General features: G+C 42.6%; 1 protein-coding gene across 2 annotated transcripts in view; it reads right to left on the bottom strand.

The window, feature by feature from the left end:
* Positions 1–2,057: 2,057 nt before the first annotated feature.
* The window catches only part of LOC101165528 (connector enhancer of kinase suppressor of ras 3), a 30,418-nt gene continuing 5,724 nt past the window's right edge, over positions 2,058–26,751 (bottom strand). The window contains exons 2-13 of one of the 2 annotated variants that reach the window (XM_023952934.1): positions 23,787–23,950; positions 13,601–13,803; positions 13,071–13,158; positions 11,218–11,259; positions 9,502–9,621; positions 9,241–9,300; positions 8,992–9,060; positions 8,678–8,827; positions 7,335–7,402; positions 7,073–7,242; positions 5,761–5,847; positions 2,058–3,036 (exon numbers count right to left, since the gene is read on the bottom strand). In XM_023952934.1, the coding sequence (XP_023808702.1) occupies positions 2,729–3,036; positions 5,761–5,847; positions 7,073–7,242; positions 7,335–7,402; positions 8,678–8,827; positions 8,992–9,060; positions 9,241–9,300; positions 9,502–9,621; positions 11,218–11,259; positions 13,071–13,158; positions 13,601–13,803; positions 23,787–23,950 (1,529 nt within the window). In that variant the 3' untranslated portion in view covers positions 2,058–2,728. Of the gene's footprint in view, positions 3,037–5,760; positions 5,848–7,072; positions 7,243–7,334; positions 7,403–8,677; positions 8,828–8,991; positions 9,061–9,240; positions 9,301–9,501; positions 9,622–11,217; positions 11,260–13,070; positions 13,159–13,600; positions 13,804–23,584; positions 23,723–23,786; positions 23,951–26,751 lie in introns of those variants that run through there. The other variant, XM_023952935.1, reaches the window with a different exon arrangement.

Raw genomic sequence — 26,751 nt, 5'->3', positions numbered from 1 at the left:
TTTCAGTCCCCCAGTCTGTGAAACACATGAAGCCCTGTATATCATATGAAGCCCTGTGAAACACATGAAGCCCTGTAAATCACATGAAGCCTTGTGAACCACATGAAGCCTTGTGAACCACATGAAGCCTTGTGAACCGCATGAAGCCCAGTGAATCATATGAAGCTCTGTGAACCTCATGAAGCCCTGTGAATCATATGAAGCTGTTGGTACTTGGATGATTGACTTCCTAGGTTCTGATTACCATGGTTTTCTTCGCAGCTCTACAATTTAACTAAAAAAAACGTGAGGCATAACTAGAAGGTAACACAATTCATCACAAAGAGATGAAATCACCTCCATCATAAAACGATGTCTCCACCTCGGTCACACATTTTCATTTCTGCCTTTGTCGGTTTCTTCCACACTGTCAGCTTAGCCTCGATTACAGAGAAAAAACAAAACAAAACATGATGCTCAAAGGGGAAAAGTTCCAGAGGAGAGTCCTGAGGAGGAACAGCCTAGAAACCTCTAGAACTGCACGTCGTCCAGAACACAGAGCAGCTAGAACCATGAGGTACCAACAGCTTCTGCAAAGACTTGACACTGACCGACTTTACAGCTGTTTCAGAAAGGGTCTCGCCTCTGGGGGGCTGGTTGATGTCTGTTTCAGACAATGGGGGGGGGGTCTGGAAGCTTCCCTAAATCGCTCCTCTTCCTCTTCCTTTGCCTGGACATCACTGGCAGCAAACATGAGGTGTCCTCAGTGCCCTACCCACCAGCTTCACTCCTTTTATTATACACATTCCTTACCCCACGACACATTACACTCCTGCACAAACCCGTTACACGATGTCAGTGATATTAGCGGCTGGGTAGCTCGGTTGGCAAGGTGAGAGACTACCAGGGTTCGATTCCTGGAGGGGAATGAACAACGGTACCAACATCACCCAGTGAAGGCCCTTGGGCAGGCCCCTGAACTCTTCTGCCTCCCCAGCGCGGTTCGGCTGCAGCTCACCGCTCCCCCAGAGGATGGGTCAAATGCAGAGAAGAATTTCCCCATTGTGGGATAAATAAAGTATCGATTATTATCATATTCTGTCCCTCGTGGGGGAACTGGGCCCTCGGTGGCTGTGTTTCTTGGGTGTTGGCTTCCCGGGCCTTGTGGTCCAGAGAGAGTGATCCCTGAGTTCTCTGGCTGGACCATGAGCCAGGCGTCACAGCTCAGCCTGTATCTCTTGGGTGGTGCCTTCAAGTGCTAGGCCTCTTCAAAATTCCCAACAGTGGATGAAGCAGGACAATTCATGTTTACCACGCTCAACCTTCAGGTCCTGGTCTGGGTGGCTGAAGTTAGGTTGACTTTTTATTTGTAAAACTAAAAGAGGATTTCCTTCATCTAAAACTTAAAAAAAAGAAAAAAATAAAGTCTGACCACAAGTCCAAAGGAGAATAACGTCAGCACCTGAATCTCCTTTTCAAAAGGATGTGGAATGTTTTTCCTGATAGAGTAGGATTGGTTCCCAGAAAGCTGCCTGGACGGTCCTGTTTACTGAAAGAGACTGAGGACTAACGTCTGTGACTTCTTGGTCCATCTATGGACTTGGACTATGGACTGCTGTGTGGTAGCCGTATAGTATTGTCTCACTAAAAGCGGCTGGGTAGCTCGGTTGGTACGGTGAAGGACTGACAGGAAACCAGGGTTTGATTACCGGGGGTGGTGGGGGGATGAACAAGCAACTGAATTCAGTGAGGGTGTCCCTTGAGCAAGACCCTTAACGCTACTGCCTACCAGCATGAAAGTGCATGAGTGTCCCGGTGAGGGTCAGAGGGTCCGTAGGCGTGAACTGGCAGCCACGCCTCTACCATCACCAAATCTGAAAGAAGACTTGATGAATAACGGACACACTGTAAGCGCTTTGAGTGTCTGGAAAAGAGAGATGTTTCTTGATCTCCTGAGCATTCATGTCAAGATTCTTTAGTGTTTGAAGCTTTGAACGTTGAAGCTGTTCCACAGCTCAGACCTTCATCTGCACAGAACTTCACTGCCTCACATGTGAAGACATCTTTCAAAGAACAACAACATTTTGTTTCCATTTATTAAATATGAAAGAAGTGAAGTGGCCTGGAAAAAACACATGGCTTTATGATGATTCACACATTCTGGAAGAAGGATGAACTCCTCCTTATTAGAACAATAAAACATAAAAAATAAACGGATATAAGAAAGGCTGCAGCAGTGAATGGTCAAAGTTCCAGAGGAGGGTCCTGAGGAGGAACAGTGTAGAAACCTCTAGCACTGCTCATCGTCCAGAACACAGAGCTAGAACCGTCAAACCACCAGCTTCTGCACAGGCTGGACACGGACCGACTCTCCAGCCGTTTCATTTCTGTTATATTTTTCCTCAAAACCACAGAAGTCACCAAAATGACAGAAATGAAGACAAGTGGCCTAAAGTCCCTCAAGGCCAGTCATTTACAGCATGTGTAACGTAAAAAAATGTCCCAACCATCTAAGGATGTGACTGACAGGTCTGAGGAGGAGGAGCAGGAGGAGGAAGGCTGGCCTCAGGCTGAGAGGGGAAAACGTCCTGAAGGTCAGCTTTGGCTTTAAAAACCTCCACCTGAAAGATTCTGTCCCTGCTTTGTCCGTGTGGGGGTGGGGGGTCAGGCAGCTGATGTTCTAATCATGAGTTCAACCTGCAACAGCCCCAAAGTATGAAGGCTCCTCTGGGGTGGGGGGTGGGGGGTGTCAGTGGCTGAGGAGCCGGAAGCGAGCCAGCAATCCGCCCAGCAGAGACTTGCTCTGTTTGGTGGGGGCCTGAGGAGGAGCGGAGGAGGAAGACGAGGAGGAGGAGGAGGGCTTCTGGGCCGCAGCCTCCTGGTAAGGCATGGTGGTGCTGTTGTGAAGGTCGGCGTCGATGAAGCAGCGGCTGCCTCTGATGTGGTCGACGCCGCGCACAGAGGGGTGCCCCCGGTACGGCAGGGGGAAGCAGGGCTCCTCTTCCTCCACAGTGCCGATCCGTTCGTTGCTCAGACATCTGTGCAGAACCGCTCTTCCTGTTGAGGAGCAGACAGCAGCTCCACGTTACTCTGTGAACGTGCGACGGCAGAAACGAGGTCTGCCACCCTCCTGCAGTCCCTGTAAGGAGTCAGGAGGGGGCGCTGCTGCTCTCCCTCTTTCTGTTGCCTTCCTAAACACACCTCAACAATTTTTAAGGAGACCAAAGCTTTAAAGGGCAGATGGATCCATTATGTTGCTGAAAGTTCTGCTGTAGTTCAATTCTGCGTTAGAACCCCGACAAGGTCCAGTTCCTGCGTATGCAAGAGGACATCGACTATTCCATGAGAGGATTTTATTCTGGTTCTAGTTTTTGATTCATTTTAGTTCAGACAGCGCATGGCATACATTATGTTAACCCTTCATTACTATTAGACGGTTGAATTCACTTCATATGGCCAGAGTGGGAGATTTTATGCTTTCAGTGTGTTTTTAATTCAGATTTCAGAACCGTTAAAGACATAATAAACATGATTTCTACAGTTTTCTGTTAATGTGCAAATTAAAAACTGTTACAAAGATATTAATAACCAGCAGAAAATGTGCAATTATTTATTTATCCCTTTTTCAAACCTGAATCCCTTCTGGTGTTGTGGGGTTGCTGGAGCCTATCCCAGCTACTGTTGGGATACTACTGTTTATACTACTGTTATCACTGTTGAAGCTACGGTTTCCAAATGTCTGGAAGCTCATTTGTTTGATTTACAATTTATTAAAGTTTTATTTATTGATGGTTGGTTTGCAGGGTCTCTTCAGCCCGATGAAGCCGTCATCGGGTATCCCTGCAGGCAGCTGTTCACTTCAATCCTTTCTTCCTCCACCAAAGACCAGATCTCTACGTTTGTGTGACGCTTTCGTCTGAGGAGGAGGATCACTTTTTTGGCATTTTATTCCTCTTTATTGTTTTATGTTGAAACTGGACGTTTCATCTGGAGGAGGGGGTGTACGTAACACCGTTTACTTCCACATTGGTGTTGGGATGACAGGTTCATGACGTAAGGTGACAAATGAAGTTCAGGGTGTGTGAATGAAAAGGAGAATAAAGGCAGCAGCGGTTTTCTACACCCAAACGTGTCTCTGAGCTCCTTATTTATATGTGAAACTCCACTTTACTGACACTGAATCTGATTTTGAGTCGCCAAAAGGTTCAGAATCTCTTTGTTTTTTAAACCTATCTAGAAATAAAGCTTCACAGAAAACTTTGACGTTTTCTCCTCGTTAATCGATGACTTTTTCTCGTAAATTTATGAGATATAAACTCGTAAATTTACGAGTCGTAAAAAGCATTTCTGGTTTTGACTTTTATTTTTAATTACGCTACAGAATCGCTTCCATAGGTTAAAAGTTAACTACACTCAGATTTTGATGACAAAAACTTATTGTTATTGATGTTTATGTTCTCTGCTTTAAAGCAAATGAAAGAAAAACTCAGACGGATTTTGTATTTTAAAGTCATAAAGAATGTTGTACTGCAGGATATAATAAACTGCTCACATTTGATGCAAACAACAAGTCAAATGTATTTGAAACTCTATTGTAACATTGCTATTTTCCCACTTAGAGCTCCTGCTGTTTTCTGGTCTGTGAGCAAATGCACTGGACCCCTGCAGCTGTTTTCAGCTCAGACACTCAGTGTTTTCAACCTTTTCTGAGCCACGGCACACTTTAACCTTGAGAAAAATCCTGCGGCACACCAGCATCCAAAAAAAAAAAAGGAGAAACTCATAGTCTGTATTGATCCACAGTCCCTCCATGATCTCACATGCATTTTTGAGATAATTGTAGCAGAAAAAGTTGGAAGCTGCAGCTGTTTTTTTCTAAAAGATGTAATAAAAGTTAAGTTAGAAGATTAAAAAACTGTTTGATGTCTGTTCGTTGTGGATTCAAGACGTTTAACAAAGAAAGACTCATTGTGTGCTGAGACGCTGTCACTCTAACCCAATGCATCATGGGAGATGTAGTAATGGCAGAAAGACTAGCGTCTCTGAGCTTCATTGTTTTGTTCACTTGTTCCACGGTCTGACACCGGATTCTGTGGAAAGCTACACCGCTAAAGACGAGCTTTAGATGGTATGTTTGTTAGAACTGAGAGACTTTATGAGCAGAATCAGAACAAGGAAGTGAAGACTTTAACCACTTCTGATTGGTCAGAGTGATGACATGTGATTAAGCCTCCAAGAATGATTGGTGGAGACAGTTAAAGGGGCGGGACTTTTCCAAAAAAAACAGCTGAAGCTGTGGCTAAATCACGGTACCATCATTCTTATCAAAATGTCTTCAATAAAATCAAATAAACACAAAGAAAAAAGTATTTTATGATCTTTTATATTCCTAACTACTCAGTGTTTTTTCAGGGCCTGTTTGGATGAATACAGCTGATATCCTGGAGATGGGAAATGTTTTTAGATCAGTGAAAATGGGAAATCTCCAACGGCACACTGGTTGAAAAACACTGCTCTAATGGACCACAAACTCAGAAGCATATTGTGTTGCAAAAAAGTATTCAGTCAGCCATCAGTTCTTCGAGTTTTCCCACTGTAAGAGATGAGAGAGGCCTGACATTTCCATCATAGGTAAACCTCAAGTATGAGAGACAAAGTGAGACAAAATGATCCAGGAAATCCCATCGTCTGATTGTTCAGTGGGAGAACTTGCACTATTGGTGGCTGACTGAATCCTTCTGCCCCCCGTATGATGTTTGTGCAGCCTGCTGCAGAGCTTACCTTTCCTTCCATGAGCTCCAGGCCTGAGTGGGAAGTCCGACACTCCCAAGACCGACTCCACGGGCATGGAGACGGGTCGAGGCCTACCTGCAACCAATCAGCAGAGAAGCTTCCAAAGCAGAAACTGCATTTCTTGACAGATCATTTACTGAAGAACAAACTGCAAAACATTTCAAAGTCTCAAAGAAACTTTTGATCTACAAGAGGATAACTGATGGCAAAAGCTGCAGTGATTAGAAGAAGCTGCCACTTTAATAATAGAAGCTCAGTCCCAAACTGATGGAAATATTTTCAATACTTGCAATCAATTTGAATTTTTGCAAAAGCAAAAGTCTAAAATGCAGAACAAGCTGGAAATCTTTATCCTTTAACTGCAGGCTTTATGGGTGTGAGTCCGGCTCCAATGTCACGGCTGTGGATCGTTACTGGTGATCCGTTTGATTGACGAATCAAGCTCAACGATTCCCAGATTGAACCACAATTCTTACTTTTTAATATATCTGGACAGTTGCTTTTCCTTGTGCGAAATAAAATGTGTATTAGATCATTTATACCTTTATTTAGAACAGGAGGTCAGATTTGAATGTGTCTGTTCCTTTAAACACGGTTTTTGGTCAACTTTCTGGTTGAGTTCAGCCGTAAACAAAACCAACATCACTATTGTTTCACATCACTTAACAACAAATGCTGAAAATTTTCTCCACAGTTTTTCAATCTTCAAAGTTCTGCAACACTCGTCGTTCTAAAACATTTCACACTGGTGCAAAGGCCTCCGCTGCGATTCCGTTCACTGCGTCATCTGTTGAAGAGTTACTAAAGAATGTCAACACTGGAGCTGCAGCGCCGCTGTTTCAAGCAAATTCATTTTTCAGAACTTATGTCAGTAAAGGAAGCTTCAGGAAGCTTCACCAACACTTTATCTTGAAGGTTTGTCAACCTCTGGGGGAAGTAGCGCTGCAGATTCAGCTTAATTTCACTTTTAGAAACCTAAAATCCAACATTCTTCTGTATTTCAGAGCAAAAAATACATTTTTCCCAAATTATATTTTTGCTGCGCTCTACTAGATATTTATAAAAATTGTGAATCAGCAATCTTAGATGTGGCGAATATTTGTAGGTGAATTTTTGGGAGCAGATCCCGAATATCTGAGTATTTGGATACTCATCACAGTCCTAAAGGTCCCTGCAGTGTTTGGTGCACAGATGTCATCGAGGTTTCTACCTGCTCCTCTTCTGATGATCCTGGTGAACTGAAACTACGCCTCATTCTAACCAGAAGGTCTGAGCTGAACCCGGATGTGTTTGGACTCACTGAGGGCGGAGGAGCGCTGCCTGAGGGGGATGGAGACCGGCCGCTGGAGCTCAGGGCCTGCATGCATCCTAGTATCTCCAGTAACGCTCAAGTGTTTGGGCCCTTCAGGGTGTGAGCTCCAGTCTGAGGGCCGGACCGTCGCTGCAGCGGACACTTCAGCTTCTCTGTCTCTGCAGACAGAATGGAGGTTAGCAGAAGAGTTATGAGCTGAGCTCAGGGATTAAGAGAGATATGTCCACTAGATACAAACGAGGGGACGTACGTCTTCCCTGGGGGGTCTGTGGGTTCAGGCAGTGCACAGCTGTGGAAACCTGCAGCTCCCTGAGAGGTCTGCATGGAGGAATCAGCCATCAGAATCAGGAGCCATGCCTTCAGCATCAAACACCTGATGTTAAACTCCCAGTGAGGAGCTTTTCATTTTCTGCAGCTGAAGTTAAATCAACTTTGAACATTTCAGACAGTTATGGGATGCAGATCCAGTTCCAGGACAGCCTCTGGGGTGAACAGGTGAGAGGAGGCTGACCTCACATGTTGGATTAGAGATGACACACTTCCTGTTGCTCTGTCAGCACAGACGGTGAAGAGACAATGGTCACATGATGAACTGGCATCAGCTCCAGAGCTCCATCAATGCTGTTGTCAGATGTTCAGAGCTCTGCCCATAAAAAAGGACTGAATAGCATCTGAAAGAGCCTGCCACCATATTTGATCCTAACAGGAAGTGGGAAGGCTGTGTCATCTTAGCAGAGGCTCTGAATTGCTGCACTCCAGACCTGTCTGATAAAGTGCAGCTGCAGATTATTATCGGGTCATTAACGTCCATCTTTGCAGACTCTTCCTGTGCAGACAGACGGTTAAACACCAACAGCACTTAAGCAGAAACGAAACGAAATGAACAAATAAAAGGGTCTTTAAAAATACTCTTATACGTTTTTACTCAATATTCAGTGTGACTGCAAAGGGGCCCATTCCAGGGATTTATGTCCAAAGTCCAGACAGCTGCACAGTGTTGGGTCAATAAGGGAATCTGACAGAAAGCCCAATGATTCATGAGGATCCCAAACAGAACCGTCACACCGGATCAACTGGAATCCGGGTTCACACCAAACCCACTGGTGCTGTTGACCTAAAGGGTGGAACTTGGACTACTGTAGGTGGAAAAAGGAGAGAAGAAAGACGTGTTTGTAGACAGACAGAAAATAAAAGGACGGGAGAGGAAGACTAAGAGGAAGAACTTTGGATTGAGGAACTCTAACGGGAAAACTAGACAGTTGGTCAACAGTGAAGCCTTTGTTCCAGAAAAGAGAGGAGCATCAGGTTAAACAGAAGAGCGGAGGGAGGAGCATGTTGATTACATCTTCTGCAGAAGATGAGTGACGGAAAAGTGGTGGCTGGGGGAGAGTGTAGACAGACAACATAGGATGATGGAATGAGGACGATGAAGAGGACAAGGGGCGGGCAGAGAGTTAAATGATGGAAGAGAGAAGAGCTGAAACAGACTTCAGGAGATGAAAAGGTTCTTCCAGATGATTGGACAGCAACAGTGATCATGGAGTACAGCAGCAAGAGCGCCACTGCATACCAGAGACCCTCAGAGCAGCCCACCTGAACAAGCAAAGGTCTCCACCGCAGGTTTCTTAGAGGAGCAGGTGCAAATCTGCTGGACGTCCCAGGCGGCCTTTTCTTCAATACCAGCACTAAACTTGAAGAGTCTGTCCTGAAGGTTTTAACTAAATGCTTCAGCTGCCAGCCCACCTGCACCAAACACAGACCAACAAAACATCTCTGATGGGAATCATCATCAGAAGTGTGTAGCTCTGGAAATGAACACTGCTCCAGAAAGAACACTGAAGGCTTAGTGCCCCTTTGATGGAGATTTAAAAACATCAGAAATGAGATGAGAGAAACTCTAAACTCACCACAGTCTGTCTGTTGATCTGGATGACTTCATCTCCAGCATGTATTCTCTGAGTTTGATCTGCGGGAGACTTGGCAGATAGAGAAAAGAACCTTACAGCAGTGTTTGCAAAAACACTGATAAACAGGAAAAACACAAGCAGACAGACGGACAGATGGAACTGCAGACGGACGGAGCAGCAGACAGACGGACAGAGCAGCAGACGAGCAGACAGAGCAGCAGACAGATGGAGCAGCAGTGCTGCACTTACGTTCTCCGTGGTTCCCGTGATAACGTGGTGCCCGTCATACGTGGATTTGATGTAAATCCCCTGAATGATGAAAAATAAATATCTTGTTCGTTCTTCCTATTATATTTTCTGACAGAAGGAGTTTCTGGGTTTAAACCTCAAGCCAGTTATAACTGCCGTCCCTCAGTGGGACCGTCATCATTAGAGGCAGACAGCACAGATGTCATCATCTACTAATTATATTAGTCATTTTGTTCTGTACAGTTTTGGTGTTGAACTTACCAGTCCCTCCCCAGGCTTGATGTCAGTGATGAGCACCTCTTCCAATAGGGACACTTCTCCTTTAGAGGGGTCAGAGGTCACCTGGACCGTCTTCTCACAGACGCTGTTAAGAGCTTGTGACTGAAATGGAAATAAAGGGAACAAAACTTCCAATTTCCTTCTTGAGGAACATCTGTTTGTTTTTTTCCTGCTTTTTTATTGCCCAGAGCTGCTGGGAAGCAGGAAAGGCTTTGGAAACACCAACAGAGAGACTGCTGATATACTGGTCCCTTCACATTTGCTCAGGAATGTTCTAGAAGTGGGGTTCCAACTCTAAAATGAGGGAAATAGTTTCAGAAACTGGGATCTAGGCAGCACACGTAGCGTTTGGTGAAGTGGATGCCTAAAGTTTGAAGAAATGCAACTTTGATTGCGTTGATGAAGAGTTCATATATGGAAAAGGAGGCAAGGAGCATGCTAAACCATGATCACCTGGTTCCTCCTAATGATGCTCAAACCTGTAGAAGACAACCTGAGGGGGGGGCAAATCTTCCTGGTGTGTTGCCCGCTAGCAGCAACAGTTTTGGAGACGACTTCTAACATGCCGATCTTCTAATAATGGCTCCCAAAAAATAACAGACCAAACAACTTACTTTTAGGGCCAAGTTAAAACTAGGGGTTTGTTACCACGGTAACACATGGAGGTTGAAGGTTTCATGTCATGTCCGACATGAATCTGAAAAACATGAACCTTACAGACCAAAGATGCATTCTTCTGACCTCTTTTTTCTGTCTTCAATGGGAAAAATGGATTTCAAAAATGCCAACCCCTTTTGTCATGGAGAATCCTCTCCTATAGCGTGTCTGAGAGTTCATCGAGGTAGAATTGACTGAACCAACCCTGCAACTGAAAATCAGCAGCTTTTGGGCAAAACCTGCTTCCAGGAACAGAACCCTAGAAAAGTGGTAACGATGGATCTTAAGGATGAATAACCTTTAAAACTCCCTTTCCTTAACTTTTCAACAGCTTCATCCTTATTCAACCTCAGTCTGTCCTCCTCTACTCTGACAGCGGCCATCAGCAGAGCCTGAATGTGTCTTTTTCTGACAAGTCAGGAGAAAAACCAGGGGAAATGATCTGAGGACTTTATGAAGATCAGCGTTGTTGCATTTCCAGAAGCAGAAGAAGCAGAAAACAGCTCTTTACATCTTTTATGTTCCAGTATTCATGCAGAGCTTTCCCAGTAAACACAATGAGAGGTCCCGTGTTGCATGGTGATAGCAGAGACAGGACGCAGGGGGAGGAGCCAGCTTCCCTCGGTACATGCGTCCAAAGATGTTCGAGGTCACACAGCACAGATTTACACATTCCTCAGCTTCCCGCCATGACATGAAACTCCTCAAGCATCAGAAAACCAAGGCTGAAGTCATTCTCAGATAGTTTGTCTGGACTCAAGTTGATGGAAATCTTAGCAAACAAAGACCGACTGCTGCGGTAAAACGCAAGCAAAAGCTTTTTGGAGCCACTGAGGAAAGAGAGCTAGCAAACTTCCTCCCATTCAGTCCTCTGGAAACAACAGCCACCAACAGGAAGTTATCCAAGACAGGAAGTGGATGCTGCTGAGCTCAACAAATTCACCTGTTCACACAGACACAGAAACACAAACACACACCAAATCATGCACTCGTGGACAGAGAGGGTCATGGTGTGAAGGGAACACCTCCTCATAGACTCACCACTTCCAGAATCTTCTCCTCCATGTCATAAACAGTGCAGTCCTGTGATGAAGACACAATGAAGACACACACTGGAGTCACAACATTCACAATCATTCCATGACCTCAGGCGGCGTCTTCACGTTTTGTTGTTAACACACAAAAAATGTCAGACTAAGAGGAAGTTGTTTGTCTAAACAAACATGAAAAGATCATTAGACAACAGAAAGAAATACAGCTGTATTTCTGGAAAATTGGGCCAGTTTATTAATATTAATAATAAACATTTATTTTTTTAAAGTGCTTTTAAGAAGCCTTTTACAATTAAAACACAAGACTTGACAAACATTATAACCAACCTGCCCCTTTGCCCCCTCCCCTCCCTTGGCTCATACAATGAAAATGGGCATAAAAAAAGACTATCAAAGAAACCGATCTGGACAACACAGACCACTTTCAGAAGCTAAGTCCCATGTTTGAGGAACCAACTCCATCTGGATGTCTCAGTGTTTCAAATGGACCTCTGCCCTTTGACCAAGTGTTCCTGCAGCAGTCAGACCATTAAAGCAAACAAACTAGTGTGAAGTGATGATATGAAGACAAAACACAGAAATGAAAAAGGAGAAGACCACAAACTCCTCCCAGAGATGCAAAGGATTCCTCTCATGGTTGCAGAAAGACTGTAAGCTGTAAACAGGCTGACCAGATGATTACATGACAGCATAGCAGAGTGACGCCCAAGAACTAAACATGCAGGGATGCAATGCAGCAAACATGCAGCTGTATGTTCAAAGGTACATTTAAAAAAACATGCAGCCAAATATAAGTGTCCAGCTGTATAAAAACATGCAGCTGCAGAAAAACAATGCTGTGGACAAAAACATCCAAAAAATTCAAGGCAAAATAAAATCAAACAGCTGCTTAAAACAGTAATGCAAAAGAAATATATGTGGTTTTAACACTTGGATTTTGTCACTGTAGGAAAAGAAAGTATCTGCAGAAATGTCTGAGGTTTTATGCTCGACATATTTGAAGCCATGTGGCCTTAACCCGTGATGATCTGCAGACCTCTACTGGAACTGCAGGACCTGTGATTTCAATGGTCCTGCAGTGCTGTTTCAAAGTACAGGAGTCAGCAATGTGATGATAAACATTTGGCTCAACTGGGTCATGTACTTTATCAGAAAGATATTTATCTGTTATTTTGTAGCTTTTACTAAATCTTAAAGAAGCTTTTTTCTTTTTTCTTAAAGCCATTTTAAATAAAGAATGTAGTTGTATTGTTTAAAGGATTCAGGATTCAAGGAATGTTTATTGCCATTTTCAGTGAACAGAGCCGTTTCACAGAATTGGAATTTGCTGCAGTGCTAATGTGCAACATAAAACACTTACGTAAAATTAAAAAAAGACACAATGGTCAGAGCAATAAATAGAATAAGTAGTGCAAAGTAAACAGTGCAAACAGTGGACTGGTGACTGAGTGGAGATGAATTTGTTCAGCTGACACAATGGACTCCAGTGTGAGATGTTTCACTATCAAATCATTTCAAACCAAAGTGTTAATGATCCGCTATGACCAAATGTAAATAGAATCCTATAGATTCCAGAATTACTTTTAAAAAGCACAAAGCTGAGGAAGCCGTTTCACTGAATCTGCTTGTTGTAAACGGTTCATACGGATATTTTGAGTACATGTATGGATGTACTTTAGCTCTTGTAAATTTGGATGTGTGGTATTATTCTGTCTGGCTTTGCTCATTTCTGTTTTTTGACGAACACTTGAACATAATGTCAAACCAAAGCAGGGTTTTCTGCTCAGGAGGTCCCGTCCAGGGATCAGGCTCTCACACAAACCACATGTGTGCCTCACTAACCTTCTGGACGGTGGAGGTGAGCTCCAGGCACAGCTGGATGATTCTGCTCTTGATGGAAGTGAAGTCCTTGGGGCTGGTCAGAGGACTCCTGGACAGGAAAACAGAGAAGACGGGAAAAAGGAGTCTGTGAATCAGAGCTTCAGGTGAGGCTGTCTGCCTCTCAATGCTGCAGGGTAAACAGCAGAGTCCCACTTCAGGTTTCACTGCCTGTTCTGCCACATCCTTCCTTGCGTACATTAACGTACTGTATTCCCTGCTTTAAAGGACGCTTGCAGCACAGGATGGTAAAGATTTCAGAAACAAAAACAAAAGTTCAACATTTAATTCAAAAGCTCCTTCAGCTGACCTTTGACTAGGACTCGTTTAAAAGGCTGTTAAACTTGGACTCCTTGTGGCTGTAGGCTGAATTTCTTCTTTTCGTGTTTTTACCCCTGCAGGCTTTCCTTAAAGGAGGAGTGTCTGGGTCCTCCAACACACAGAACTGTCCAATGCTCAGCACTTGTAGAGACAGACTCGTGTAGGTGATTTACCTGTCCAGCCACGCCAGCAGCTTCTTGGCAGCTCCGATCAACTGCATCACAGCAGTGAGGAACGGACTGGAGGGCTGATGGGAGTTTTTGTGTTGGTAGGCAGGATTCCTCCTGCGCTGTGACACGGCGCTGATCAGGTTCTGATGTGCTGTCCTCATCGTCCCCACCAGAGTCTTCAGGTTGTCCAACTCCACACCACAGCTCTGTTTTCAATGAACAGTGACAAACAGTCAGTGAACGCAGCACAGCGGGGGCAGGTCAAATCCTGGAAGCGTTGTCATTCTCAGAAACATCTGCAGCTAGCCAACAGTCCATGTGTCACCTGACTGAGCTGTGAGGAAGCCCCTCCCCTTACCTGACCTGACCCCACAGGTAAGACTGCCTCCCACCATCACAAGCAACACTGTTGGAGTTCAACAGGCAGATTTGATCCCGTAAAGGAAGAACCTTTCTGCTAAAATTCTTCATGATCACTTATCTCTGGGGGGTGGGGGCATGTACAGACACACACACACAGACACACACACACAAACGTCTGCTTTGCTGAAAAATGTTATGGATGTCAAACTCATTTTGATTCGGGGTCACATTCAACCCTGTCTGATCCCAAGTGGGCCGGACCAGTAACATAAAGCCAAAAAAACAGCTTTGTTTTTGTTTTTTCACTCAATTGGAAAACATGCCTCAACCAACATGGTAGCAGCAATCATTTATTATTACACGTTCTTTCACTGAGGCCAATGGATCGCAAATAAAATTAATTTCTTTTTTTATTACTTTATTTTTATTAATTTTTGTTACATGTAAACAAAATACAAACCACAACCACAATCAAAAACAAGAGTCAAATCTAGGTGCTTCTTGTGTCTATTTGTTGTAAAGTGTCCATTTTTCCCATTTTCGGTGCAACTGTGCCTCTTGCAGTCTCAGCCTGTATGTTATTTTTTCCGTTGAGTAGATGTTGTTAATGGTTGAAGTCCATTGTTCCTTTGATGGGATCGACGTAGTGCCCCAGTTCCTGGTCAATGATTTTTTAGCGGCTAGTGACATAACTTTAAATAAGTATTTGTCACTTTGGTGGACAGAATTTCCTGAGAACATATACAAATAGAACAGTTCTGGTTGCAGAGGAATTGTATATCCCAGCACTTTGCTTGTTGTATCACACACCATCTTCCAAAAACCTGTTACATTCGAACATTTCCAAAATACATGAGAATGGCCAACATTCACTTCTCCACATCCACGCCAACAGCTCTGATTTGTTTTTAACTGTTTGTTCTTCAGTTTCGGTGTTATAAAAAATCTTATAAGGTTCTTCCAGGCAAACTCTCTCCATGTTCGTGATCCAGTGGTGGTATGGTGGTGTCTCCACATGTCCAACCAATCATGCTCAGTTATCTGTATGTTAAATTCTTTTTCCCAGTTACATTTAACTTTTACAGTTGTGTTTTTGTCATACTCCATTAGAGATTTATATAGCGTACTAATCACTTTAGAATTGCTGTCTGTATATGCCTTTATTATTGTCTGAATGATCCCACCCTCATCCCCAGAAGAGCCACTTTGTATTTCAATCTTATGGTAATTTCTTATTTGCAAGTATCTAAAAAAATCCAGATTTACAAGGTGAAATTGTTTAGCCAAATTCTCAAAACTCTCCAGCTGTCCATCCTTCTTTTCTAATAAGCACCATGCTGTTATTCCTTTTGTAGTCCAATATTTAAAAGTAGGGTCATATTCTGCTGGTTTAAATTGCCTGTCATATGCTACCCATTTTAGTTTTTTTGCACTATTTAGGATTTTGTATTTTTGCAGTAGTTTGAACCATACAGTTAGTGTGTGGTTTGTTATGGGATCTAGATGCTTTTTCTTTGTTTCATACAGATCTTTATCTCCCATAATGTTTTGAATGGGTTCTTGTAAAGTTTTATATTCTATATTTTTCCATTTTCCGTTATACTGGGGATTACACCAGCAATATAAGTATCGTAGTTGTGAAGCCATATAGTATTCTCTCAGCTTTGGAAGTGCCATACCTCCTTTATTCTTTGGAAGCTGGAGAGTGCCGTATTTTATTCTAGATTTTTTATTGTCCCATATGAATCTGGTTATTATTTTGTCCCATGTTGTAAATTGCGTGTTAGAGACCTGTGTTGGTAGAGCTTGAAAGAGAAATAGAAACCGGGGCAAAATGTTCATTTTCACTATTTCAATTCTAGAGGTGAAATCTAGTGGCAGTGTTGACCATTTTTCAATGTCTTTTTGTATCTTTTCTTGTACTACTGAATAATTTTTACTGTTCATATTTTGAAAATCTTGTGTTATTTCCACACCTAAATATTTAATACTTTTCAAATTCCAGTTGAATTTAAAGTTGTATCTAATGTATTCAGATGGAACATAATTGAATTTTAAAATTTTAGTTTTGAGAATATTTATTTTATATCCAGATAAATGTTCAAATGTTTCCAATATTTCCATAAAGTGAGGAATTGATGTTTCTGGTTGTTCGAGGTACGCTATTAAATCATCAGCAAACAATCCTATTTTATGTTCGGCTCCATTCAGTGAAACTCCTTTAATTTCAGGTTTTTCTCGAATTGCCTGCGCCAGAGGCTCAATAAAAAGAGCAAACAGACTCGGGGAGAGTCCACAGCCCTGCCTTGTGGATCTTTCCAATTTGAATGTTCCAGTTAAATTCCCGTTTATTTTAATTCTAGCCGTTGGTTGTGAATAAATTGTTTTTATTATTTCAACCGATTTGTTATTAAATCCCATTTTTTCTAACACTAGGAACAAAAACTTCCAATTAAAGCAGTCAAAAGCTTTTTCTGCGTCGATGCTTATGAGAACTGTACTTTTATGTTCTCTTTGGGCTCTTTCAGTTATATGCAAGGTTCTCCTGATGTTATCGTGTGTCTGACGACCCTTTATGAATCCCGTCTGGTCCTCATCGATAAGGTCAGGAAGAAATGTATTTATCCTATTACAAATTATAGATGTATAGATTTTGTAATCTATGTTTAGTACTGATATAGGTCTGTAATTAGCACATGACTGTTTGTTTTCCCCCGGCTTTAAGATAACTGAAATTATTGCCTCTGACCAAGAAATAGGCATTTTATTCTTTTGTAGGGTCCAGTTTAGAGATCTATGCAAAATTGGAGTAAGTTCGTTTTTAAATGTTTTATACCATTCAGCTGGGAAGCCATCGCTGCCTGGTGATTTATTGTTTTTCAGAGTATTTATGGTTTTTAATATTTCCTCTTGTGTAATTTCCGCTGTGAGTAGTTTATTTTGATTCAGTCCAATAAATGGTAGATCTATATTTTCCAAAAAATTTCTTTTCTCTTCGTCACAGGCTGAAAGAGGCTGGGAATATAGTTTTTTGTAGTAGTTAGTGAATATTTTTTCGATTTCCTCTGGGCTATTTGTTACTTTATTAGTGTCTGGATCGATAACTTCATAAATTGCATTAAGCGCCTGTTGTTTTTTAATTCTTTGGCTAATAATTTTGTTGATTTAGGCCCTACTTCCTGATAGCTTTGTTTAAAATAAATCAGCTTTTTTTTTTTTTATTTATTTTTTTTTTTTTTTAACTTGTCCTGTCCAACAGCTAGGCAAACAGATGAGAGCTGAGGGCCTCTTGTGTTGGACATATTTTATTCTAACAAGAGGGGTTATTCATCTTCAGACAAACCAAAGGTATGTCTGAATAAACCCCTTTTGTAATTGAGGCCAAACTTTATTAATTTCAATCATGTTTGAAAATCTTTGGTGTTGGACCGGACGGAAAAGGAAAGAGGGGAAGAAGAGAGAGGGACGTTAGAGAGAGGGGGGGGTAGGAGGGTGATAATAGGAGGGGAAGGGGGATAAGACCATGAAGCAGCATAGAGCAGACAGGTTTACTGGTTGTTTATCGTTACGGTACGGTTCAAATGTAGTACAAAAAGGGCGGGGCCTGTCCACACACACTCAAATGTTATAAACACACCTGCTAGCTGCAAAAATGTCCACATGTCAACATGCACACAAAACAGATAGTGTTCACGAACGCATACCTATGCCTTAAAACCAACTAGTGTGAAATCTTTCATTCATTCAATCATGCAAACTATTAGTGCAAAGGTGAGCTAACACCTGTGCTCAGGTGAGTGTTTATGTTCTTCTAAAATGGATGGTGGAATGTGAAAAGAAGGAGGAGGAGCGCCCAGCCACCCCCACACCCAGACCCCCGCCGCAGCAGCAGCGGCAGCCGGAATCCCCCCAACGCCACACGGGAACAGGCAGGGAACAACCGCCACCCAGGCTTTTTTCTATTTCTTCCTCTAAGATGTGATTGATTTGTTTTTTAATGTTTTGTATTTGTTGATATATTTCTGTTGTATTTCTTTTTATGAACTGTTGTTCGAGTTCTTTCAATTTTTTAGAGTATTCTTCATACATTTTATTTCTATTTTTCCTTAACCATGTTGTTTTTGCTATTACTTTTCCCCTCATTACTGCTTTAATAGTGTCCAATAACACTGTGGGGTCTACGGCTCCGTTATCATTTTCCTCCAAATATTGTTTTATATCAGTTTTTATGTCTTTTATATTTGCTTCAGTATTCAAAATACCCACATTTAATCTCCATGTTGTTTGTTTTTTCCTGTTTGAAATATTTATTTTCATGTGTAGAATATTATGGTCAGACACGTCTGCACCTTCAATTTTACATTCTTCCACTCTGCCAATATCAGATTTAGAAATGAAAAAATAATCTATTCGTGAATGTACTTTGTGACTTGCAGAATAATGTGTGTAATCTTTCTTATGGGGATTTAAAATCCTCCATACATCAATCAGTCCTAATTCTTCTATGGATATTTTGACAAATTTGGTGACAGTCTTTTTATGTTTATGTACACTAGTTGTGTCTAAACCGAAGTTTAAGGCTACATTGAAGTCTCCTCCGCGGATTAATATCCCCTCAGCTTCCACAGCAATTACATTGAACAGAGATTTAAAAAATTGTTTATCACTTTCAGGTGGGGCATATACATTGACTATTGTTAAAACTGCGTCTCCCATTCGTCCTTTTACTATGATGTACTGCCCGTCCTTCCCCTTTATCACTTTGTCGGTCTCAAAGTTGGTTTTGTTAGAAAATAAAATAGCAACTCCTCGTTTACGACCTTGTTTGTATGAACTGTAATATGTATTTCTGAATCCTAGTTTTTTAAGTTTCTCGTGTTCTTGGTCATTCAAATGGGTCTCTTGTAATAGAGCTAGTTGTATATTTTCCTTTCTTAATTTTTGTAGAATTATTCCCCTCTTTTTTGGCGTGGTTAGCCCATTCACATTCAGCGAGGCAATACTCAAACTACACATTTATTAAGGCAATCATATCCATGCACCTAGATATTGACCAACCTAATAACAAACTAAAAAACAAATAAAAGAAACTGCACAACCTGAACCTAAAAAAGAACTGTGACTTCCACATGGAGATGGTCTCTGTCTCTCCTCTCTTGTCCCTGTTGGTGGGTGGGCAGGGTGACCTCATTCCAGATGGGGGTCTGCCCCTAGACGTGAGTCTAGAATTGTCCAACATTCCTCAGTCTTCAGTCTGTGAGTTCCGCCTCGGCATTTTGGTTTAATAAATCGGCTCCATTTGCAGGTTCCATGCGTTTATTTCCTTTGGTATTCCTGAAGTCTCTCCGCGCCGCGCCGTCCCTCCGACTCGCTGCCATCCCTCCTCTGCTTGGGTCCGGTCCGGTCCCCTTGTGTTTTCGCTGGTTGGTGGATTGACATCAATCCCTCTCTTTTTTAAGTCCTTTGCAGCTTCCATCGCACTGTTGTAGCTTTGGACGCCATCTTTCCAGTGAATCCTCAGCCTGGTGTATGGGGTCTGAAAACGGATTCCCCGCTCCTTCAAAAGTTTTTTAATGTCTGAATATGAGCGTCTTTTTTGAACGATTTCTGCTGGATAATCATGGTCAAATTGAATTAGCTGGTCGTTCACTTTTATTTTCTTTTGCCAGGCTTTCTTCAGAGTCGTGTCTTTCATTTCAAAACTCAAAAAGTTGACCACAACATGCCTCGGGCGCTCGCCCGCTTTGGGTTTCATGGGGGGTGTTCGGTGCGCACGTTGTATCTGCAGATCCAAGTCTGCAGGCATAAGCAGCTCTTTCCTAAACAACTCATTCAGATATGTTGCGACTGAATCCCCTTCAACCTCTTCTGGTAACCCGAAGATTCTTATGTTGTTTCTTCGAGCTCTCGCTTCAGAATCTGTGATTCTGTCTTGCATGCGTTGGATCTGTTTCTTTAGAGTTGTTAGCTCACCATTAGCCTCCGTGTTGCATTCCTCTAGGCTGGCGATGCGTGACTGGGCCTCCGCCAAATCCGCTTCATGATTTTCCAGCATATTGTGGTGTTCCTTGAATTGTCGATCCATATCCTGTCTGAGGGAAGATATTTCTTGTTTTAATTCGTCCTTTACGCCTCGCAGTTGCGTGTTTAGATCGAGGATCTGACCGCTAATTTTTGCTAGCCCGTCTAGCATTAGCTTCGTGTCGCTGCAGCCGTGCTGGGTTTCGCTGGCCATGCTAGCTTTGTTAGCTTCGCTAGCCGCTTCCTCCGTCTCGTGCTCGCTGTTTTCTGGTTCAGTCGGTTCGGACTTATCTTTTTTTGTTCTTTGGCTTTTCCGCAGCGTGTCTCCTCCACTCATATCTTCTCTTGTATTTGTTTTTTGTGTTCGAGTTGTATTTGTGGGGTTTTGTTAAACCGAGTATGGGAGCTCCAGACTTAGCGTGTCTCCTCTATGCCATCCTACCGGAAGTTCCAATTAAATTAATTTCACTTAAAAAATAAGGTCTATTCAATTTTATACAGACTGAATATTTTACATCTGACACTGAAGCAATCCCAATAATAAACTCAAGAGGGACTACAGAAAAAAATAAAACACCTGCCTAAAATGTAAATGTGCAAACCATTAAAAAATTACACAAAATTAAACTTGCAAACATTTGTGAACATAAGAGTTTGGAGTTAACCTCCTTTCTCTCCTTAAACTTCACCCAGCCATCAATATCAGGATTCAGATCCTGTGCAGAAACACATTTACTGTCATTCAAGGGTGCAAAACACAATGAAATGTCCAAGAATCTTTTCCTGGTTTCTGCCTGAATTTTGTGTCAACACCTGCCTACATCCTGACCTTTAATGGGCGCCATCAGTGACCAGACTGACATCACGTGACCAGTTCACTTCAACATAGTCTGACACTGTAACTAGAGAGCTGACTACGTCATCAGCTGTTGTTGTGTCCATCAACTCAAGAAACTCTGCTGTGACGGTCTGTTCAACACCTCTAATAAATGTGCACAGCTGTGCAACACCTGTGGTGTCCGTGCTTTCATCAATAGTGACCAAAAATGCAATAAATGACTGGATTCTTTCATTTGGCTGCTCAAGTCTCCTCAGAGATGTTGTACCTGCAGTTGTTGTACTTGACAGACTTATGTTGGAAAAGGTTGACTGCTTTTTGGGGCACACGACTTCTGCAGCCTTCAGCAAGTTTCAATCAGTTCACCATCTGAAAATGTTTTGGATGTTTGCTCCAACTTTGTTTGCATTAAGGTAGCTAGGTGTCACTGCTCCATCACTGACGTCACGGCTGCAGTGAATGCAGACGGTTGTTCTTCAGTCCAGATACTAGTTGGTAAATCTTCTCTTTTCTGAACTGCAAATGGTGAAACTTTTCTTTATGGTGAGTCATATAGTGGTGCTGAAAGTTATATATTTTGAGCACTGTGACCTGTTGATGACATACCAAGCATGCAGGTCTTGTATTCAGCTCTGTGAACAAATAAAACTGTCCGTTTTTCTGGAAAGCTCAGGACTTCGCTTCAACCTTTTTTTCTTTGTGACAACATTGTGGTCATTATTGTGACGTCGTTATAGCAACGTAACAGCTGTGAGGCTCACCGGGAACTGAACTACTGCCTACCCAGACACAGAGCTGTTAGGTTTCGCTTTTGGCATGTGCAGATATTTGCTGTTTCAACCTGTTTTGCTTTTCCTTTGGTCCTTCTAGTGGGGTAATTGCGCATTTCGGTTATTTCTTTAAAAAATCATAACTTGCCACAGGAATGGACTAGAAAAGTAGTTTCTGTTTTTAAACATCCTTTTGATTTTTACTCTTCATGTGCGGGTCAGACTAAACCACCTGGCGGACTGGATACGGCCCGGATGCTGTATGTTTGACACCCCTGTGTTAAGTAGATACAGCAGGGCTTTCATTTCCTGGTCTATAACCCGCACCCATGCATGATAATTGAAATTGAATTCAAGTTTGAGTGTGGTCATTTATTCTTTTAATGCACTGGCTTCTTTAAAAACCCTACAGAATGGCGATCGGGAGCTTCGGTTCGCGGAAGGTGGAAATGCTGCTACGTAGTCCTGAGAAGCTGTGTACAATCATCAGAAGTTCACAACCGTCACAAAGCCCTCTTCTCTGCCGCTAACACAAAGCTACACTGCTCCTAGCATGTGTCTGTTAGCAGCAGGACACACGGAGATAGCACTGACGTCATCGCCCCGCCTCCCCGCTGGAAATGCTTATTTGAATTGAATAATGCGACAATGTTCGCAGGGTGGATGTTAAAATGAAAATGCAATCCCCTCTTTGCATTTTCATTTTAATTACGACACAGAATAATTATAAGAATAAGTAGAAAATGAAAAAGCATTTTAAAGTATTGATTTTTCATTTTAATTTTGAGTCATTAGATGCAGCTACATTTTGAAAATGAAAAAGCATTTCTGTTAATCCATTTTAATTGTCAAATTAGACATTTCTAAATGAATTTAGCAAAATTCATTACCAGAGACCTTTTTTAAAATGAAATGTCAAAAACCATTTTCATTATCATTTTAATTAGGTGACAGAATAAGCAGTGTTGAAGAAGAAAATGAAAAAGCATTTTGGTGGATTGCTTTTCATTTTAATTTTGAGTCAAAAATGCAGCTTCATTTAGAAAATGAAAAAGCATTTCTGGTTTGACTTTGATTTTTAATTGGGCTACAGAATCGCTTCCATAAAGGATTTTATGAACAAAACCAACACAAGTGAGGGTTTACTTTCCTTATAAATATTCAACTGCTTGTTTACATTAGTGTGAAGGCATTATAAATCTCTGTCTTTTATAAATAGTTGTCTCATTTGTCCAGAGTCTACAACCCCCGAGCCGCGGCCCGGTACCGTTCTGTGGGTCACTTGGTAACGGAAAACAATACATATGGTAACTCACATTATTGCTGTTTCTAGTTTGGAAAATGAAGGAATTCTCTACCACATCCATGGATGACTCACTCTTGATGCGTGTCAATCACTCGCCTAAATCCCATGTCTTAAGTACTAAACTCTGCCTTCCTAAAGTAGCTGCTCCAACTGATAATCTAAAGGAAAACCCTCCAAGCTAACAAAGTTGAAGTCCTGTCAGTTGTCCCAAGCCTGAGCATTCTCCATATTTGACCCACTTACTGCGGGAGCGGGGAGCTGCACGTGGGCATTAAAATGCAATCATTTAATGAAAGTGACACGTCTAGTATGGTGGTATAGGTCCACCAATAAAATGATGTTGCCTAATTATAAGAGAGGGCAAGAGGATTGAAGTGCAGAAATCTAAATATTTATCAGAATTATCACAACAAAAACTGCAAAAAGTCATATAAATATTAATAATGTTAACTTCAAAAATTGATCATGAAGGTTTTAAGCATAAACTTCTATTAGTTATGGTAATTTTTGGATAAATAAAGAAAATAGTTCATTTAATCCATCTCAAAACTGTTCCCAGAATTGATTCCCTGGACAGAGGAGACAGAATGGATCTGAGTGACTCAGACATATGCGAGCACTGTGATAGTAATCTAATGCATCAGTTATCATTCATTCATGTGTCAGTGGGAGAACAATGTGCTTCTCACCTGATGTAACACAATGAGATTCAAAGCAGTTCTGGGTTTAATTCAACAGAAAGAACCGGGTTTTCTGATAGACTTCTTTTAAATGATGTTCTTTGTCCGGTCCGCTGCTTTTTGGACGGCCTTTGCTTCTGTGTTGCTTTAGTTTTCTCAGGGCTGGAGTCACAGGAAATCTGCTAAAAACAGACACAACACAGGTACTCACTAAAGAGCAAAGCAGATCCACAGCCTCCAGGACCAGCTCCTGGTGTCCGACCCGGTCCACACCCAGACACAGGAGCTCCTGGTGGGACATCCTGAGCAGCTTCTCTCCATCGACCTGCTGCTGCTGGAAGGATGGGAGGTACTGCTGCAGGCTGTCGTCCAGACCTGAAGGACAGATGTGGGTCAGAAGCACAACTGCATCAGTTCAGCTCCGCTGACAGGAATGACAGCCATCGTTTTGAAGGAACAACGCGAGGTGATGGAGATGTGTAATAACCAACCGGGAGTGAATAAGGAGTTCATCATTCTGCATTCAGGTGTGTGTGTGTGTGTGTGTGTGTGGGTGTGTGTGTGTGTGTGTGTGTGTGGGGGTGTTTGGGTGTGTGTGTGTGTATGTGGGTGTGTGTGTGTGTGGGGGGGGGGGGGGTGTGGGTGGGTGGGTGTGTGTGTGTGTGGGTGGGTGGGTGTGTGAGTCCCCACAGTTCAGACCAGCTCTACTCAAGACCTCCTTCAGCTCAGTGTTGGAGCCAAAGCTCCAAAGGTTCTACCTCACTATCTTATTTTTAAGCACAACTATAACTCATCTGTGACACAGTGAGATAGTTTCACTGTATCATCATCCCGGATCTTCTTCAAATCATCTTTGCTACAAATTACACATTCAGATGTTAAGACTGTTGTTTCACTATCGGTACGGGACCTTGGAGGTTTGACGGGTCGGGGTCTCCGCTGAGACAATCAGCGGTCGCCCCGGCTGGTTGGCTGCCTCGGTCCCGTCGAGGCCTGACCAGAGCTCTCCCCCAAGGGGCGGTCCTTGCCCTGGGTGGTGTGGGGCCCCCTGGGCTGAGGAGACCCGAGCTCTGTGCTTGGGGGGGTGGGGGGCTGACAGTCTACTAGACGAGGTCTCATCACAAAAACTAAAGCTAGTTTCTTCTCTGGTCTCTTTAGTTCCAACAAAGCTAATCCTAGAAACTGGTAAATGATGCGTTCATGCCAGCATCTCACCGTCACTCAGACAACTTGTACCATTAAATATTCCTGTTTTTGAATGAAAACAATGCAGAAAACACTCAAATTAAAATGATTTGCTCTGTTCCCACACTCCTCTCCCACACTTTTTCCAGTTTTCAAATTCAGCAGAAATCTGAAAACTCATCTCAAAGTAAACATTTCCAGCCTCTCCCAACAGCTTTGGTCAAATCCTGCCTTCCTCATTTCCTCTGTGATTTTATCCAGCATCCACTCCTCACTCTTCTTCCCTCCTTCTTCTAAACAGAGGCCGTCTCTGCTGTGCTGAGAAAGTCCACCTCAGCCTTTGGTTTATTACTCAAACCTTTTCCAACCAAGCTTTGATTTGATTTGGAGCTCGAGCCTGACTACGTCAGAATTTGTAGACTTCAAAATCAAACAACAATTTGACCAATTGGAAGGACACATTCATGTTGTTGACCAATCAGATGGAGCCTTTTATGTAGACGAGAGTCATTTAGAGTAGAATAAAAGTGAACTCTGTTTGAAATTAAACTGTTGCAACCAAATGGAAATCATGTTTTTGGTTGTTTTACGCAATATTGATCACTAATATGGCAAAGGGCGAGTTTTCCTCACATCGTGCAGCCCTATTACAGAGCCAACTTGGCTATGTGACTGTGGAAAACAAAAGGGGATTTTGTAATCTGCTGGGGAACCAACGCAGCACTAGCACCAAGCCTGGTACTGAACCAGAACTGGCCCTTCTTTGGACATAAAGAAGAACTGAAGAAGCTGCTTGGATGAAAAGTCCAGCTGCCATGACCTTCAGGAATCTGGTAGCTTATAAACAATCTGAAGAAGTCTGTCATTCCTCTGAGAGACCAGTCTCCTCCAGCATCAGTGGAGCTCCAAGTTGAACAAACAAATCCAAATGTCCTTGTTAAAACTGATAAACTGCCACATTCACTTCCCTTGACTGAATTATAATGAAACGTTAGGCCCTGCTTAGAAACATTCTTGAAGGTGCAGAAACTTTGCTGCTGGAAGCAGAACCTGTGAAAGAGCTTTGGAGAGTCCGAGCCATGGCCTCATGCCGTGAAGCATTTGGTGTCCAGCAGACTGGTCACCAAAAGGCCTGATCAAACGGGGAGCAGGGAGATCCGGCTGTGCGGGTGTTTGGATGCAGCAGCAGGGAGGAGAATCCATGAGCGCTTCCCTCTGCAGCAGCAGCTCCACTCGTTCCTGCTCGTTTCATTTAGACACCGACGGCCTGCTGCGCTGGAGTGGGATTATGTAATCATGCATGTACCCAGTTCAGGAGCTTCAGCATGATTCACAAAGCAATAAATCCCATCAGTCAAAAGAAACAGGCTGGAGTTTGTTTTTTTGGGTAAATTTAACCCTCAAAGTGTGTTGTTGTAACGGAGCAGAGTGATTCACCACGATGCTTCAGAGCAAAGAGACCACACACAAATAGAAGCGCTAAGGCGGGTTGTCCTGATGAATATGAACCAGCAAAGCTCTGAGGCTTTGCTCTGTCTCCACACATAAAACCCTCTGAAGCAGTTAGATCCTGAATGAAGCAGTGAAGCTGGTTCTGCTTCAGCAGCAGCCTGCAGGTCAGGATCAAGAGGCTGAGGTTCATCAGGACTCCTCCACATGTGGAACTGAACACGTGTCCAGATGCCTCTTAACATGTTCGTCTGCTTCTCCAAGCAGCTCGGCTCTTTCTTAGTCTGTGGAACATGTGGAATATCAGATCTTCCTAAAGTTCTTTGAGTTTTGTTGTCCTAAAAAATATTCAAGCAAATTCTGAAACAAATTGTAGCAAAAATGAGAAGAAATGATGGCATAGTGGACAAAGTTGACCACACCCACAACACGCATGTCCAACAGGTCACAGACTTTGCTGCTTTGTGGCCGTTATTATCGTCAGGATCGACTCACAAACAAAATACGTAAAGAAACAGTTCATACTTGGTAATGTTTAATAC

Source organism: Oryzias latipes, chromosome 24 (assembly GCF_002234675.1).
Source record: "Oryzias latipes chromosome 24, ASM223467v1".
Lineage (NCBI taxonomy): Eukaryota > Metazoa > Chordata > Actinopteri > Beloniformes > Adrianichthyidae > Oryzias > Oryzias latipes.
The sequence above is the reverse complement of the archived record's forward strand: the minus strand, read 5'-3'. Positions and strand labels throughout refer to the sequence as shown.